This window comes from Symphalangus syndactylus, chromosome 5 (genome assembly GCF_028878055.3).
Source record: "Symphalangus syndactylus isolate Jambi chromosome 5, NHGRI_mSymSyn1-v2.1_pri, whole genome shotgun sequence".
Taxonomy (NCBI): Eukaryota; Metazoa; Chordata; class Mammalia; order Primates; family Hylobatidae; genus Symphalangus; species Symphalangus syndactylus.
Window position 1 is genome coordinate 117,129,570 of NC_072427.2, and position 18,212 is coordinate 117,147,781.

Here is an 18,212-nt window from a genome sequence, read left to right on the forward strand (position 1 = left end):
TGGCTAACACGGTGAAACCCCGTCTCTACTAAAAATACAAAAAATTAGCCGGGCGTGGTGGCGGGCACCTGTAGTCCCAGCTATTCAGGAGGCTGAGGCAGGAGAATGGCATGAACCTGGGAGGCGGAGCTTGCAGTGAGCTGAGATGGCGCCACTGCACTCCAACCTGGGCGACACAGTGAGACTCTGTCTCAAAAGAAAAAGAACATGGAGGAATCTTGAAAACATTATTCTAAGTGAAAGTAGCCAGTCGCAAAAGGCTATATGTGATTTCATTTATTATTAAATGAAATGTCCAGCATAGGCAAATTCATAGAGACAGAGTGTAGCAGTTCCAGGGCCTAGGAAATAAAAAGAGAGCGAGTGACTGCCAACTAGTATAGGGTTTCTTTCTGGGGTGATTCAGATGGTTTGGAATTAGCTAGTGGTAATGTTTACACAACTCTGTGAATATACAAAAATATACTAAAAAGTGAGAATACTAGATACAAAATGATACACAGTAGAATAGTGAATTTCGTGGTATGAAAATATCTTTATAAAATACACAAATGTACAAAAAAAGAAAGACTTAAAGGAATATTACAGTACAAAGTTGTCATCGTTTTGCCTTCCTGTTCCCACTGTTTCCCTCCAAACACACATACAAACCAAAAAGGCTTAAAATTGGCACATTTTCTGTCTCTTAAAAGAGATTTTATAGGCCGGGCACGGTAGCTCATGCTTGTAATCCCAGCACTTTGGGAGGCTGAGGTGGACGCATCAGCTGAGGTCAGAAGTTCGAGCCCAGCCTGACCAACATGGCAAAACCCCTCTCTACTAAAAGTACAAAAATTAGCCAGGCATGGTGGCGGGCACCTGCAATCCCAGCTACTCAGGAGGCTGACGCAGGAGAATCGCTTGAACCCGGGAGGTGGAGGTTGCAGTGAGCCGAGATTGTGCCACTGCACTCCAGCCTAGGCGACAAGAGCAAGGCTCTGTCTTAAAAAAAACAAAAAAAAAGAGATTTTATAAAATGCCAATTGTTCTATATTTACAGTTTGTTGTTTTAACACCAAGACTTGTCATGTTTCTTAGGTAGTCCTGCCTTGCTGTGTTTCATTCACAAATATGCACACATCTTGCTCATTCCCACGTTCTTAAAAAATTTCTCAGGCAACCCACAGTGTTGCAGTCTGCCTATGTTGGCAGTATTCATATCCCAAAAAAAATCTGCCTTTTTTTCGCATTGCTGTAAAAAACAGAGGAAAACAAGGCAAAAATCCCACATGACTTTGCCATATTGGCTTCATCAGCTATCACATAAGTAGTACATGACTCACTAAGCCTTTAGGACCAAAGATTACAGACAGATGCATCACTAGAGGTCTGTCCCTTATAATATGATGTTGCAACCATGAATATTTTAAACCATGCTGCCCAGGAAAACATACCAGGGACCTTCTTATGATGGTAATATTAAACTCAAGTCTTTGGTTATTGGTTGCAGATGGTTATGTCAAGTCCATATGACAAACAGTGATCAAGATGGAGAGCTACGTTTGTCCCTTTCTTGACTTGTAAACTTTCTCAATTTTTATTTGATTTTTATTTATTTATGTTTTATTTTATTGAGACAAGGTCTCTCACTCTGTTACCCAGGCTGGAGTGCAGAGGCGCAATCATAGCTCACGGCAGACTCGACTTCCTGGGTTCAAGCCGTCCTCCCACCCCAGTCTCCCAAGCAGCTGGGACTAAAGGTGCACACCACCACACGCGGCTAATCTTTAAAAAATTTTTTTAGGCCGGGCTCAGCGGCTCATGCCTGTAATCCCAGCACTTTGGGAGGCCAAGTTGGGCAGATTGCCTGAGCTCAGGAATTCGAGACCAGCCCGGGGAACATGGCGAAACCCCATATCTACCAAAACTACAAAAAATTAGCCTGGCGTGGTGGCGGGCACCTGTAGTCCCAGCTGCTGGGGGTGCTGAGGCAGGAGAATCACTTGAACCCTGGAGGCGGAGGTTGCAGTGAGGCGAGATGGCACCACTTCTCTCCAGCCTGAGCGACAGAGTGAGGCTCTGTCCCCGAAAATAAATAAATAAAATAAATTTTTCTTTCGTAGTTACAGGGTCTCACCATGTTGCCCAGGCGAAACTTCCTTAATATTTTAAAAGAATTACAAATATCCTATTAATTTTTTTTTATTTTTCGATATTTATCCAGTAGAACTATTTGGAAAGTCTTTGTCTGAAATAACATGTATTTCAGGATGCATTAATACAAATTTTGTGTGAATCTGAAATTTGTCTATAGTAACCTATTGCTTAGCAAACTACCTGGAACATGATTACTGGTTAATATATATTAAATGAATAATGGATAAATAAAATTATAGAATGTGAATGCTTTGGCACTGAAATATTTGCCAGTGTACAATTCATTCATTCATTCACTCAAAAAATATTTTTGAGCACCTGCTACATGCCAGGCATTAATGAGCAAAAAGTAACACAATTCTTGCTTACATGAATTTTAATCTGGAGATGAAGACAGGATTTAATCAGATATTCACAGAAATTACTATATAATTTCAAACTGAGAGACGTGATGAAAGAAAGATGAAAAAAGGGCCGGGCGCGGTGGCTCACGCTTGTAATCCCAGCACTTTGGGAGGCCGAGGCGGGCGGATCACGAGGTCAGGAGATCGAGACCACGGTGAAACCCCGTCTCTACTAAAAATACAAAAAAATTAGCCGGGCGTGGTGGCGGGCGCCTGTAGTCCCAGCTACTCAGAGAGGCTGAGGCAGGAGAATGGCGTGAACCCGGGAGGCGGAGCTTGCAGTGAGCTGAGATTGCGCCACTGCACTCCAGCCTGGGCGACAGAGCGAGACTCCGTCTCAAAAAAAAAAAAAAAAAAAAAAAGAAAGATGAAAAAAGGAACCTAACTTAGAGAGGTTTCCTTGAGGAAATAATGCCTGAGTTAAGAATGAAAGGTGGAGCTGCAGTTAATTAGACTAAGAGCAGGGAGAAGAGCATCCCAGGAAATCGAAACAGCATTAGCAAAGCCGCCGTGGCAGGAGACTAATGATGAATTGAGGACACATTTAAAAGGCCAGTGAGCATAAAGAGCAAGGCAAGTGGTACAGAGTGAGGTTGGAGAAATCAGTGGAAATTATATTAAAGTCTTGCAGTATATATTTTTAAAAATCAAGCCTTGGCCGGGCGCGGTGGCCTGCGCATGTAATCTCAACACTTTGGGAGGCCGAGGTGGGTGGATCACCTGAGGTCAGGAGTTCGAGACCAGCCTGACCAACATGGAGAAGCCCTGTCTCTAATAAAAATACAAAAAAAACCCAAAATTAGCTGGGCAAGGGGTGCATGCCTGTAATCCCAGCTACTCGGGAGGCAGGAGAATCACTTGAACCCGAGAGGCGGAGGTGGCAGTGAGCCGAGATCGTGCCATTACACTCCAGCCTGAGCAACAAGAGCAAAACTCTGTCTCAAAAAATAAAATAAAATAATAAAAATCAAGCCTTAATTATGCCACAGTGGAAACGCATTGGAGAGTTTTATGTAAAATAATGACATGATGAGATTTGTGTATTTAAAAAAAGCACTCTCCACTCCAGAAAATAGTTTGGAAGTTCCTTTCAAAACTAAAAATGGACTTATCATATGACCCAGCAATTGTATTATTGGTCATTCATCCTAGAAAAATGAAGACTTGGGCCGGGCACAGTGGCTCACACCTGTAATCCCAACACTTCGGAAGGCCGAGGCAGGAAGATTGGTTGAGCCCAGGAGTTTGAGAGCCCCCTGGGAAACATGGCAAGATTCTGTCTCTACAAATTTTTTTTTTAAATCAGCAGGGCATGGTGGTGCGCACCTGTAGTCCCAGCTACTCAGTAAACTAGGGTGAGAGGAGCCCTTGAGCCAAGGAGTTCAGGGCTGCAGTGAACCGTGTTCACACCACTGCACTCCAGCCTGGGCGCCACTGCAGTGTAGCCTAAGCAAGCAGGAAGCCCTGTCTCAAAAAATAAGAAAGAGAAGAAAGAAAGAAAGAAAGAAAGAAAGAAAGAAAGAAAGAAAGAAAGAAAGAAAGAAAGAAAGAAAGAAGGAAAGAAAAGAAAAAGAAAGAAAGAAAGAAGAAAGAAAGAAAGAAAAGAAAAAGAAAGAAAGAAGGAAAGAAAAGAAAAAGAAAGAAAGAAAGGAAAGAAAAAGAAAAACGCAGACTTATTTTCACACAAGAACTTGTAAGTGAATGTTTATAACAACTCTGTTTATAATAGCCAAAAAGTACAAACTACCCAAATGTCCTTCAACGAGAGAAGTGTTAAACTGTGATACCTCCACACATGGAATATTATGAAGTAGTAAAAAGGAATGAAATTTTGACACATACAACTTTGATGAAACTCAAGGAAATTGCATTGTGTGTAAAAAAAGCCAATCTCAAAAATACATATTGCTGATTTCATTTGTGTAACATTCATGAAATAAAATAATTATAAAAATGCAGAATTGATTAGGGGTTGCTAGGAATTAAGGATGGGGGAGTGGATGAGTGTGGCTATGAAGGGCTAACAAGGTAGTCTTGCCATTAGAGTCTTGTGGTGCTGATACAGTTAAGCATCTTGATTGTGTGCTACATAGACACACACAAGTGCATGTAAAACTAGTGAAATTTGAACAGGCTCTATGAATTGTACCAATGTGCATTTCTTGGTTTTGATACTGTGCTATAGTTTTGTATGATGTTAACATCAGGTGGCTGGGGGCAGTGGTTCACGCCTATAATCCTAGCACTTTGGGAGGCCAAGGTGTGTGGATTCCCTGAGCTCAGGAGTTTGAGACCAGCTGGGGCAACACGGTGAAACCCCATCTTTACTAAAATATGAAAAATTACCCAGGCGTGGCAGTGTGTGCCTATAGTCTCAGCTACTCAGGAGGCTGAGGCAGGAGAATTGCCGGAACCCAGAAGGTGGAGGTTGCAGTGAGCCAAGATCATGCCACTGCACTCCAGTCTGGGCAACAGAGCAAGATTCTGTCTCCAGAAAAAAAAATTGGGGTAAACTGGGGGAAGGATGCACAGGGCTTCCCTGCACATTTCTTTATAACCTCCTTTGAAGCCATAATTATTTCAAAATAAAAAGTTAAAAAAACAGCAGTCTGGCTACTAAGTGGAAAATGAATTGAACAGAGGACAAAAAATGTGGAGAAAACTGGGGTGATTATTGCATAAGTCCAGAAAAGAAATAAATGATTTTGGCTAGATTTGGATGGTGGTAGTGGGGGTAGAGAAGAATGGACACATCTGAGAATATACAGGTGGTAAAATTTGTGGAATCTGATGATGGATGGGATATAAAAGGCTAAAGAGGGCCAGGCTCGGTGGCTTATGCTTGTAATCCCAGCAGGCCAAGGCGGTTGTATCACATGAGGTCAGGAGTTCAAGACCAGCCTGGCCATTATGGCGAAATCCCATCTCTACTAAAAATACAAAAATTAGCTGGGTGTGGTGGCAGGCACCTGTAATTCCAGCTACTTGGGATGCTGAGGCAGGAGAATCAATTGAAACTGGGAGGCGGAAGTTGCAGTGAGCCAAGATCATGCCATTGCACTCCAACCTGGGCGACAAGAGTGAAACTCTGTCTCAAAAAAAAGAAAGGCTAAAGAGAATAAGATCAAAACTATTTTGAAGTAAAACTTTGTCCCATATTTCATAATATAGAAAATAAACATGTATTTAGGGCATGACAGCAAATATTTGGGAGGCACCATTTTATGACGTAGTATATTCCAGAACCAAATGTGCTTATTGATATGAGGTCCCTTACAGAGCTTTGCTAGGCTAAAGTACACACCGTCGTTGTGTCAATAATACACTTATTGCCTCTCAACTCCAAATTTATCCTTCCTTGCCTGCTCTGCAAAAATGGAGCCGGACTCATTAATATTTTGCCTTTGCCAGCTGGCATGATGTTAAACTTTGTCAGTAGAGGGTGCTGGAGAGACATTATAAGAGTAAGGGGCTTTTGCTTTCAAACTTCCTGTTTCAGTTGTTCCTCTGAAGGGGTTTCTGCAGCATTCATAGCCTCCTTCCATGTCCTGCAGTGCTGGCAACATCAGTGCCAGGCTCTGCAATGCCGGCAGCACCCAGGGCATCTTCCTTTGGCACTCCCCTCAGAAGGTAGCACCACAGCAGCTTCTCTGGCATCCAGTGAGCTGCAGCTGTGCACTCTCCAATAAGGTCAGGATCTTAGCCTGGAGAGGAAGGGGACCTCTTCTTTAGGTGCTTTATCTTAGTTTGAAGGATAGTGCCTGCTCCTTATATCTGTTTTTCTCAAATACTTTAGCGTTCTCTTTACTGCTAACTGTCCTTCACTTCACTTCATACTAATCCCTTACTACTTCAATCCCTTGCTATAGTTAATAATCCTTTATATTAAACTTTCTCCATTCAAACTGTGTGCCCCTTATGTCCTGATTGAATCCTGATTCATATAAACCATCTTCCAAAGTTTGCTGTTGTTATTGCCCTCAACTTTGAGCTTTTGATAGCACTATATTTGTCAACGAAAGACTCCTGGATATGAGTGGCCGATGGCTAGAGGTTGCTAAACTGGCTGCAGTTTCAATTACAACATGAAAGGATTCAAACCAATTTGCAAAACTTCCAAACATCTAGATTGGATTTGATTTTTTTTTTTTTTTTTTTTTTTTTGGAGATGGAGTCTGGCTCTGTCGCCCAGGCTGGAATGCAGTGGCACAATCTTGGCTGACTACAACCTCTGCCTCCTGGGTTCAAGCAATTCTCTGCCTCAGCCTCCCGAGTAGCTAGGATTACAGGCACCCACCACCATGCCTGGCTTTTTGGTGTGTTTTTAGTAGAGACAGGGTTTCACCATCTTGGCCAGGCTAGTCTTGAACTCCTGACCTCGTGATCCACTCACCTCAGCCTCCCAAAGTGCTGGGATTACAGGCGTGAGCTACTGTGCCCAACCTCCTATATGTTCTTTTTAAGGCTCTCCTAAAAACATCATCAGCTACCTGCCTCCCAAGCTGAGTTGAGGGTTTCTCTCCTCTGCTGACACGGTAGTCTATTGCAGTGCTTGGCATTTTGCATTGTTCATGTTACCTTAAACCTCTACTTCCTCCCCTAAACTGTGAACTTAAGGACAGGAACCATTGTCTCAGTCTCTGTATATCTTTGGGTGACAATGTTTTATACCAAATGGCTGATAAATGCAAGTCATCAAATCTGCTCGTTGCTTTTGAATTACCCAGAGAGCCTTTAAAAACAGACGTCTAGAGATTCTGACTCTAGTAAATCTGGGGAGGGACTTAGGAATCTGAAATTTTGGAATGCTCTCCAGGTAATTCTGACTATGTGCAAGCAAGCCCACAAGATTTGGAAGTAAAGTCGATCTAAAAGACTATGCCCAAGTAAGATGGTCTTTTTATTCTTGATGAATCATTAAAAAGAAGCCAATTCATTTCTCTTGATTTTCATACTATTTCTGAGTCTCTAGCTTTAGGGAATTACAATAAAGAACTCAAAATCTCTTAGCAATGATTTTTCTGAACTATTCTCCTTCCACTAAGAGTTATAAAATGAAAACATGTCATTTCCATATTTTTTTGGAGAGGGGACAGGGTCTTGCTTGCTCTGTTACCCAGAGTGTAGTGGTGTAATCATCGCTCACTGCAACCTCGAACTCCTGGGCTTAAGGGATCTTCTTGCCTCAGCTTCCTGAGTAGTTGGGACTATAGGCCCGTGCCACCACGCCTGGCTAATTTTTAAAAATTATTTTGTAGAGAAGGGTCTAGCTTTGTTGCCCAGGCTGGTCTCAAATTCCTGGGCTAAAATGATCCTCGCCCCTCAACCTCCCAAAGTGTTGGGATTTACAGGCGTGAGCCACCACACCTGGCCTTCATTTCTTTGTTGACTTACAAAGTGCTTTCAAATTTTCCTCCAACCACCCTATAAGATAGACTATTAGATTCAATCTGCTTTATTTTATTTTTATTTATTTATTTTGAGACACAGTCTCGCTCTGTCACCCAGGCTGGAGTGCAGTGGCGCGGTCTCGGCTCACTGCAAGCTCCGCCTCTCGGGTTCACGCCGTTCTCCTGCCTCAGCCTCCCGAGTAGCTGGGACTACAGGCGCCCGCCACCACGCCCGGCTAATTTTTTTTGTATTTTTAGTAGAGACGGGGTTTCACCGTGTTAGCCAGGATGGTCTCGATCTCCTGACTTCGTGATCTGCCCGCCTCGGCCTCCCAAAGTGCTGGGATTACACCGCGCCCGGCCCCCAATCTGCTTTATTATATCACCATTTGCTTCGGCTTTATTACACTTACCAAAGCCCTGCCACCCCAGTCGTCCCAGCGCCACTTCAAGTCTGTGTATTCATACATCAATGAACATTTTCTCGAACACTTACTATGTGTTAGTCATTATTAGGTACCAGAGGATACAGCAGTGAACCAGTCAAAATTCCTGCCTGCATGGCGCTTACATTCTAGCTAGGAGGAACCTTCTCCTCAGAGTGCTTCCTGTATGAATATTTCCCTTAGCCTGTCCTAGTGTGACTCTTCTTATCAGGAATTCCATCATTCCACCACCCTTATTAGATAAAGGGTAACGTTTGCCTCGGGCCACGCTGTGTCTTTTAACCACGATCAGCCGCTGTGGCGACTGTCTGGTATGCAGCTGTTGAGGCTGTACATTGGCTTCATGTTTCCATCTGTTCTCGGTGACACTGTGCAGCTGAATGAGTTGGGTGTCTGTCTCTGGAAGGACGAGACTCCTGTCTGTAGCTAGTTCTATGTCCTCCCACGCTTCATGAGTGCTTCTCGGTGATTCTTACATCAAAATAAGCCCAGTGGATAACCACAAAACCTAGCAAAAAAAAAAAAAAAAAACAGGGAAAACAATTTCGTAGAAGTACGTTAAACAATGTCAGAGCTAGAAGGGACCTTCCAGATGTAGCCCCACTGCCTTTTATGGACCAGAAAACTGAGACCCAGAGAGGTTACCTAAGTCGCCTCCGGTCACACAGCCCAAATGAAGAATGTGGACCGGTGATCATACCTAATTTACAATCACACTGGGGGTGTTCCTCCCGAAATTTAACGTCTGAATGAGATCCAGCCGCGTCACAACTTCTACCCACCACCCCCCCGCCCACCGTTCTTTCTGGTATTTATTCTACGTCGCTCTTTCTTGAAGAGTCAAGTCGTTAAAATAGCAAGTGAGGCATTCCACAAACAGGTGTCCACACCACGGCCACGCGGACACGGAGTCGGGGAACCTGGATCCCCACATGCCCGCCGAGAACTCTCCAGCTCCCGCTTACAAAGTTTCCTCGCATGGTACGTTCCTCTTTCCGATCCCGAGCTGCGAGGCCGAGGTGCCTGCTGCTGTGGCCTCCGACGAAGTTCGGAGATGTCCTTTCCTTGCGAAAGCTGGGCCCGGTAGCGTCGGCCGCGGGGTCAGGCGTCCTCGGGCCTGGAGGGCGGCGAGGGAGCGCCGGGCGCGGGGCGGGGCGGCCCCTGGGCGCGCGCTGCCCGCCCGGGCTGCGAGAGCCGCGGGCCCGCGAGCCCCGGCGCGGAGCGAGAGGCGCGCGCGGGCCGTGGGGGCTGGGCCGAGGCGGAGCGCGAGGCGGCGGCGGCGGTGGCGGGAGGCGCCGCGGGACGAGGCAGCGGCCCCCGCCCCCCGAAGCCCGTCCCCGCGCGGGGCTGGGGAGCTCAGGGCGGGGAAGCCGCGGGGCCGCGCCACGTCCCTCGCCCGCCCCAGAGCGGGTTTTACAGGCGGCTCCTGTCTGGGGGCTTTTGTGTCTGCGACTCGGGAGCGGCGAGAGAGCAGACCTCCTCCTCAGAGGGCGCTGTGAGTGCGCCGCCAGGGCCGGGCCGCCAGCCTCCTGCCTCCCCTGTCAGCGGCTCCTGAGGCGGCGGCGGCGAAGAAGAAGGAGTGGGAGGAGGCGGCGGCGGCGGCGCACTCGCCCTCAGCACATGCCGGCCCCGGGTTGGGGGCCGCCCCCAGGCCGCGCTCCCGGCCACCGCTGCTGAGCCCCGCCGGTGCCCGCACGCAGCCCCGCCGCCCCGAGGCCTCGTCCTCCTCCCAAACTTTGCAAAGTCGGCCCGCGTCCCCACCGACCTCGGCCGTGCCTCGGCTCCGAGGCTCGCCTCGCAGCCGCAGCGGCCCCGCGAGGAGGAGGAGCCGCCGCCGCAGCATCAAAGAGACCGAATTCCCGCGGCCTGGGGGGGAGTCATGCTTCGCGGTCTGTAATGTCAGCAGAACAGGAGAAGGATCCCATTTCGCTGAAGAGAGTTCGAGGTAACCGAGAAGGGTGCCGGATTGGGGGAACCGGGGTGAGTGAGGTGCGCGGGGCCCCGTGCCCGGCCGCCGGGAGGCCATGGGGCTCTGTCCGGGCCTAACTCCGCGCAGCCCGCGTCCCGCCCGCGCCCCGGGGCCGAGGCTGCGATCCGAGCGCGCGGCCCGGGCGCCCGCTGGCCTCCGAGACATCCGCGCGGATCCCTCGCCTCCCGACTTTGTGTTCGGAGGCAGCTGGAGCCGCAAGCAGCATCCCTTCTTACCCCCTCCTCGCCCACCACTCCTTGTTCTCAAGACACAGCACAATAGGCACCTCAAAGGGTGACAAACAGACACCCCCTGGCAGAGACCTCGAACGATGCCCACCCCCTCGAAAAAAGTAAGTTGGAGTACACAAGAGTCGATGCTGTTGAAGAAGGGCTCCTGGGCTTTCACGTCTCTCCTGGCCCCCTTCTCGCCCCCGACCCCGGCAAAGGCAACAGATATTCAGTTTATTTTCCTTGGGTTTAAGAGGAGAAGCTACAAATTCAGAAGGCATTTTCTCTGTTGGTTTATGGATAAGATATTATCTAAAATCAGTGTTATGCATGATTGATTTTCTTTCTTGCACACTGGTTAGGAATTTTCCTGTCGTCTTACTACTATCTAGGAAAAATCAGAGAGAACCATGTGTCAAACAAAAGATACTGCATATAAGTTCGCAAAAGTCAAATGCCACCCCGAAATTGGGGTATGCCTTTTAGCTCTTAATAAGGTTAAGACTGAAAGTTCTAGAGTTGGAGTAATACTCACTGTTCATTAAGCAAATATTTATTGAACATCTACTATGTGCCAGACACTGTTCTTGTTACTGGGATACAGCAGTGAACAAAGCAGATAGACGATCTTCATCCAGAAGGAGTTCACCCTCTTGTGGGATAAACAAATGGCAAACAGTAGATACAGAATGTCAAATTGTAGGTGGTATGGTGGACAACAAAAGAGGAAAAGAGGAGAGGAAATACGTTTGGGGGTGGGAAGTATGGATTGTATGTAAGGTGATCAGAAAGGGCTCACCTGGAAGATGATATTTGAGCAAAGACCTAAAGGAAATGGTAGAGCAGGGCCATAGGATTCACGTGGGAAGTGCAGTCTCTGAAAAGCAACAGCAAATGCAAAGCCTCTGTCTGGAATATGCCCAGTGTGTACAATCAACAGCAAAGAAGCTATTGTAACTGCAGCAAAGTGAGCAAGGAAAGAGTCCTGTGACAGGGGCTAAGGGGTAGGATCAAGAATTATTTGATTCTTGAAAAGTGAGCAAAGGTGATAGATACCATTAAGAGTACATTTTGTCCATTTTTAAATGATAGCATTTTAATTGTAAAATTACAGTCGTTCAGTAGTCTTAATGCTGTCGGCTATAGGATGATTGTATATTAGAGGGCCTGGTGTGCCATTTAAAAGACTTTGGCTTTTACTCTGAGAAAAGGTCTGCAGAGTTTTGAGCATAAAAGTGAGTGATCTGACATTTTAAACAGGGCATCTTAAGCTGCTGTGTGGAGAATAGACTGTAGAGAAAAGGCTGAAGCAGGGGAGACTAGTAGGGAGGCGATTGCAGTAGTCATCCAAACAGGGTAAACAGGGTAAAGTGCTTTATAAATCAGTAGGTAGGAAGGTAAATTTCCGGCTGACTTAAGTGATGTAGAGATGAAGGACCACAGTCATTCATTTTTGTTTTTGTTCAATGTGACTAGAAATTAAACATGTATAGAACTGGCTTGTGACACACAATCCAAAAGACATCCACTCAAGAGTATTTTGGTAGAAAATGATTTTCTTAGCCATTTAAGAGAAAACATAATTTAGAGAATATTGTTTTTAAAGGCTTAATATCAGCACAACCTTTAATTTGGTGAAGTATTTTAATTGTCTTTTCTGTTTGTGGTTGTGAGTTGCCAAAGCCTTTAAGGAATAGACCTTCCTGAGATACAATTATTCCCCTGATATTTTTGCTGTATAATTTTGCCTACTATTATAAATTGTTTTGGGGTTAAAGGAAAAGAAAGAGCTACCAAGTTTATACCTTTGAACTGAATTATCAGTCCTAATCAAATTTAATTCTAAATAAAATGGATGAGTGTTTTATTGTGGGTCAAGAACACAGATATATCTTCATTTTGTTCCAACTGCTGTTAAGTTCTATGGCTTAGCTATTGCGGTTGGCTCCGGTGTCAGCTCAAGAATATTCTGAGAGTTAAGTACCAGAATAAAAGACAAAACTTTTTAAAATAAAAAGTCAATATTTTATGTTATGGGGAGAATTTTCTTAGTGTCATTTTGTAATAATTAGAACACTCATTTAAAAAATTTTTGGATTATTTTATGATTAACTCTTCTGAAGCACAATTCTGCTGAACTTCATTGCCCTGGAACTTTTTGTTATTTAATATAATTTATATCATCAGACTGCATGCAGGGTGTGGTGTTTGCGGGGCATAAACTCTGGAGCAGTGCTTTTCAAACTGTTTCAATCTGCTGATGTAATAGAGAGACAGACCTTTTTAATGGTTGTGTATTTATTTTATATGTATTTAAAAAGTCACCAAATACCTTGCTTAGGATAAGGCTAAGATACATATGTGTATAAATACACACATATAGCAATTTAAATGAATTATTAACACACATATAGCAATTACATGAATTATTAAGAAAGTAATATTATAGGTAGAACTCAGATATGGCAAAATTAAAACATGAATGACTGAGGACTTTACAGTAGCATGCTCTGCAGACCAAAAGCATCATAATCACTTGTGATGATTATTAAAACATAGATTCGTGGATCTACGGAATCAGGACTTCTGGGATCCACAGAGTCAGGACTTCTGGGATCCACAGAGTCAGGACTTCTGCATCTTTAACAAGATCCCCAGGTGCTCCTTATGCATACTGAAGTTTGAGAAATGCTACTAATAGACCTAGATTACAAAGGTGTGAGTAGACCAGAAGCAGCTGGCTGTGGTCTTCCAAACTGACCTTATATTTTAACATTAGATTTAGAATTACTCTTTAGTGACACAGTTATCTTACTCCTATTTTCTACCAGTTCTTAACACTCCACCCCCAAACCTTCAACTTTTGATTATAAGACAGATCTATGAGGACAGGTACTATGTCTTGATTATCTTATTTGCCTTGCCCATAGTAAATGTCAAATGAATGAATGAGTGAATACGTGAATTATGCTGCTTTCCAATAGTGCATTGCCCCTCGTACTACTTTTACTTGCCCTTTTCCCTTAGAATGTCAACCGTCATCGTTATTTTAACCAACACTCCCATTCTCCAGTACTCCTAGAACTCTTTTAGGCATTGATCTGATGGCAATATTCGTTCATTTATTCAACAAATATTTATTGAGCAATCACAGTGCCATATAGTGGGAATACACTGATTAAGGTATGACACCTGGCTGGGCGCGGCGGCTCACGCTTGTAATCCCAGCATCTTGGAAGGCCGAGGCAGGTGGATTACTTGACTCCAGGAGTTCAAGAACAGCCTGGGCAACAACCTGTCTCTACTAAAAGTACAACAAATTAGCTGGGCGTGGTCTTAGCTACTTGGGAGGCTGAGGCTGCAGTGAGCTGAGATGGCACCATTCCACTCCCACCTGGGCAATTGGAGTGAGACCCTATCACAAAAAAAAAAAAAAAAAAGGTACGACACCTGTCTTCAAGAAATTGTTAAGTCTAGTACAGGACAGTGACAAATAAATAGCTACAAATAGCATGGTAAGGGCTGTGATTATTTATAGGAAATAAAGGAAGACATCTTTTTGGGAATCAAGGAAGGAGAAGAGTTCTAAGAAGCAGTGAGTGTTCTTTTGTCTTAAGTGATGTACAGAAAGCATCAGAGGAGATAAAAATGTGAGAAAGGGTCTAGGAGGTCTCTTGTGATTTTGAGAAGGCAGTTTTAGGAGGAAACCACATTTCAAAGTGTTGAACATTAATGTGGGACCAGGTGTGGTGGCTCATGCCTGTAATCCCAGCACTTTGGGAGGCTCAGGCGAGAGCATCGCTTCAGCCCAGGAGTTTGACACCAGCCCGGGCAACATACGGAGAACCCATCTCTACAAAGTTTAAAAATTAGTGGTGATATGCACCTGTAGTCCCAGCTACTCAGGAGGCTGAGGTAGGAGGATCCCTTGAGCCCAGGAGGTCGAGGCTGCAATGGGCCATGTTCACACCAATGCACTCCAGCCTAGGTGACAGAGTAAGACCCTGTCTCAAAACAAAACAAAACAAAAACAAACAAAAAATATGTGGTAAAAGATTAAATGATGAAGATGTGGCTTAAAACTTAAAAGAAGCTTGATGGTAGACAGAAAGATATATCAAATATCTTAAAAAGAAAGTCAAGAGAAAATATGAGTTTTTTTTCTTCATTGGAAAAAGACTTAAACATATTTGTAGATTTACAGAAGAACCCAATGTAGAAGGAGAGGGGAAAAACTGGAAAGGCACCAGAAAGAGAGGATAATTCATTAATTAATAAAGCATTCAATACATGTTTAAAAAATATAGACCATGTGCTATACAATCATTCCAGTAGCTGGAGATGAGACGGACAAGGTTTCTGTTCTCATAAATCAGGTCTTTGCAGCTAAGGGAACAAGATTAGCATCAGGTATACATGTGGAAGTTTAGTCTTGGAGAAAAAGAGAATGGAGAAAGAAAGAAATTTAGAGATGAAGAAGGAAGTCGAGGGCATTTATTTCAGTGCTTTTAACCAGAGTTAGAAATAACATAGAAGGGATAAGGATGTATTTTAGAATGGAATAGTACAGAAATGTCATAAAAGTTACTAAAAATGGACTTTACAAGAAAATAGAGACTGTCTTGATGGGATGAATATAGAGGATTTGGATTAAGATTGGAGAAGGAGCATAATTTGTGCAGTCACAAATTGGGGGTTGAGGAAGACCCTGTGAGAGAAAGTCTGAAGGAAAGGATTTTTTGTTTTTGTTTTTAAAATTGGTCCATGTAAGAGCTAGGCAGATTAGCAGGAAAGTGAGTTTGGTTTTAGACACATTGAATGAGTATCCTCCTGGGATATTCCAGTGTATACAATGGATGTATATGGTTTAGAACTGGGTTGAGTAGTCACACCCAGAAGTAGAGATCTGGAAGTCATCAGTAAACAGGTGAATACTAATTAATGCCTTGGGAGCGTATGAGCTCACACAAGAGAGATTGAGAAGTAAAAAGAGAAAAGCGTTGAGAATACCAACTTTGGAAACACTAACATTTGAGAGACAAGGGGAGAAAAAGACCCTGAAAAGCAGAATGTGAAAGAGTAGTCAGTGAGGTGGGAGAAAACCCATGAGAGAGTGGTGTTACAGCTAATGAAGGAAGAATGGACTAATGAGGGGTAGATAAATGAATTTTGTTTTTAATGTGTGGAATAAAATGTTTCTATCCATGAGATGTCCATGTTGCTTTTTCTCCCATATTCCCTCTCTTGGGGAACATGGCCATCTTTATCCATTCCCTACTCCCATGCAACACTGTCCCAAAGTCCTAGAATTTCTGTCTCCTTATTTTTTTTTTTTTTTTTTTTTGAGATGGAGTCTTGCTCTGTCTCCCAGGCTGGAGTGCAGTGGCATGATCTTGGCTCACTGCAACCTCTGCCTCCCAGGTTCAAGCGATTCTCCTGCCTCAGCCTCCAGAGTAGCTGGGATTATAGGCACTTGCCACCACGCCCGCCTAATTTTTGTATTTTTAGTAGAGGGGGGATTTCACCATGTTGGCCAGGCTGGTCTCGAACTCCCGACCTCAGGTGATCCGCCCACCTCGGCCTCCCAAAGTGCTGGGATTACAGGCATGAGCCACTGCGCCGGGCCTCTCCTTAATGTTTTGAACCCATTGACTTCTTGACCTTTCCATAGCTGCTTCTTTATTTTAGGTTTTGCTTGTCCCTTTGATTATTTCAGTAACCCTCTCATTGGTTTGATGGCTTCCGCCTTAGTCCATCTTAATCCGTTTCCACATTGCTACTGATAGTGATGAATAGCTTACCAAGTACTTTGCTGAGTGTTTTAAATGGATCTTCTTGCTTAATCCTCTCAGTAAATCTGTGAATTAGATATTATTATTGTTGGTTTATGGCTGAGGAATTGATGTTCAGAGAGGTGAAGTAGTATGTGCTTAAGTAACATACATAAGTTTACCCAGTGAGTAAGCAGCAAAGCCAGAACTCAAAATCCAGGGCCCAAGATCTTAGCTACTATGCTGCATTGCCATAGTGGTACCCAAACACAATTGAGTCACCTTATTCTCTTTTGTAAAATTATTCAGTGGTTTCCTATTACCTTTAGAGTAAAAATCAAACTTTCTTATGTTGACTCTTTTTGATTTGGCCCAGGTCTACCACTTAGTCCTCTATTCTTCACACTCCATGAAGTGCTTTCCCTATTTCTTATGCTCCAGTCCTACAGTATTCACACTTCCTCTCTAAATGTTGTCATGGTCTCTCCTGCCTGTAAAACTTCCTTTGCATATTCTATCCCTTCTGCTAAACATGCCCTCTTTTTCTCCCACCTTTGGGCGATACTCATCCTCAAAGTTTCAGCTCAGTTGAAATCTCCCAGGATGTTTTCCTGAGCTCCCCACTCAGCCAAGATTAGGTGGGAGTTCCTTATGTTCCCTCAGTATACTGTGCTCATCTCTATCGTAGTGTTTATCACATTAAACTTGAGTTTCAAAAGAAAAATATTGTTTCCTATAGGTTATAAGATCCTTACAGGGAGGAATTACTAGTTTTATTTATTTTATACGTCCACAAGCTCAACAAATGTTTCTGAAATCCAATTTGATGAACATTAATGAAGAGGTTTCAGTAACTTCAAGTCATTAGTCTTCCTGGTTTGCTTTTCCCAGGCGTGTAGAGAAGTTACCTCCTGGGGAGATTGATTATACAGTTCTGTCTTCTGACATTCTTGTTTTAGGCAACCCGAGAGGTCTAAGTCATCTTTAACTTCAAAATTAGCCTTACAGTATGGTCAAGAATCATTTCAGATCTCCTTTTTTATTCCTAATCTCTATAGATGTACCAACTGCAATAATGAGAAACAGTACAGCATTGTAACTGTGAGCCTGACTGCCAAGGTTTTTATCCCAGCTCTGCCATTTATTAGCTGTATGGTCCTTGGCAAGTTACTTAACATCTCTGCATCAGTTTCCTCAGCTGCAAAATGATAATAATAATGGTACTTATCTCATGGAGTTGTTTGAAGGATTAAATTGGTTAATATGTATAAACCAGTTAGAACATTGTCTTCTGCCTTCTAAGTTATCTGTTTGCTATTAACATCAGAAATAGGTCTAAAATACACATTCTGTTTAAGTAATGTGATCAACATTCCCTTTTAGGTATATTTAATCAGTCAATCAATAAATGTAAATAACCTATAGCAGATTCTTATTTTGATTAGGAGTGGGTGTGAAGAGAACAGAAATGGTTTTCTTCCTACAGAAAGAAAACAATGAACAAAAAAAATTTTTTTAAGCAGAAAACTCTGAGGTTTCACCATTTTGTTAGAGAAGACAAATATAAACTGTTTACTGAATAATATTTATGAATATCTGCAGCTTTGTTCCCCATGATTTCTGAGTTTTTTTGGCTAAAAATTTGCCTGACTTCATTCATGAAAGAAGTTTATTATCAGAGGTATTATTGTATAGTTATCTTCACACGTGAATACCATCCGCCTACTCTCCTAAGCGTTACCTTTCTAGGCAACCTTAAACCCCATGGACCTCAGTAACACAAAGAGGTAAGTGGGAGACCAGTGGGAATGTGAAGATTTGTTTTACAGAGGGAAATGTTAGATTCTTAAATATAAAATTAATACC

At 43.6% G+C, this 18,212-nt stretch overlaps 1 protein-coding gene and 1 long non-coding RNA gene across 3 annotated transcripts in view; one reads left to right on the forward strand and one right to left on the reverse strand.

The window, feature by feature from the left end:
• Positions 1-7,979: 7,979 nt before the first annotated feature.
• Positions 7,980-9,093, reverse strand: LOC134736663 (uncharacterized). Its single transcript, XR_010120820.1, has 2 exons — positions 9,022-9,093; positions 7,980-8,884 (listed from the first exon to the last, which is right to left on the reverse strand). It is a non-coding gene; the product is annotated as an uncharacterized lncRNA (long non-coding RNA).
• PYGO1 (pygopus family PHD finger 1) overlaps positions 8,828-18,212 on the forward strand; it is a 51,258-nt gene continuing 41,873 nt past the window's right edge. Inside the window, exon 1 of one of the 2 annotated variants that reach the window (XM_055279224.2) lies at positions 8,828-9,357. In XM_055279224.2, coding sequence (XP_055135199.1) covers positions 9,309-9,357 — 49 coding nt within the window. In that variant the 5' untranslated portion in view covers positions 8,828-9,308. Of the gene's footprint in view, positions 9,358-9,702; positions 10,322-18,212 lie in introns of those variants that run through there. The other variant, XM_055279223.2, reaches the window with a different exon arrangement.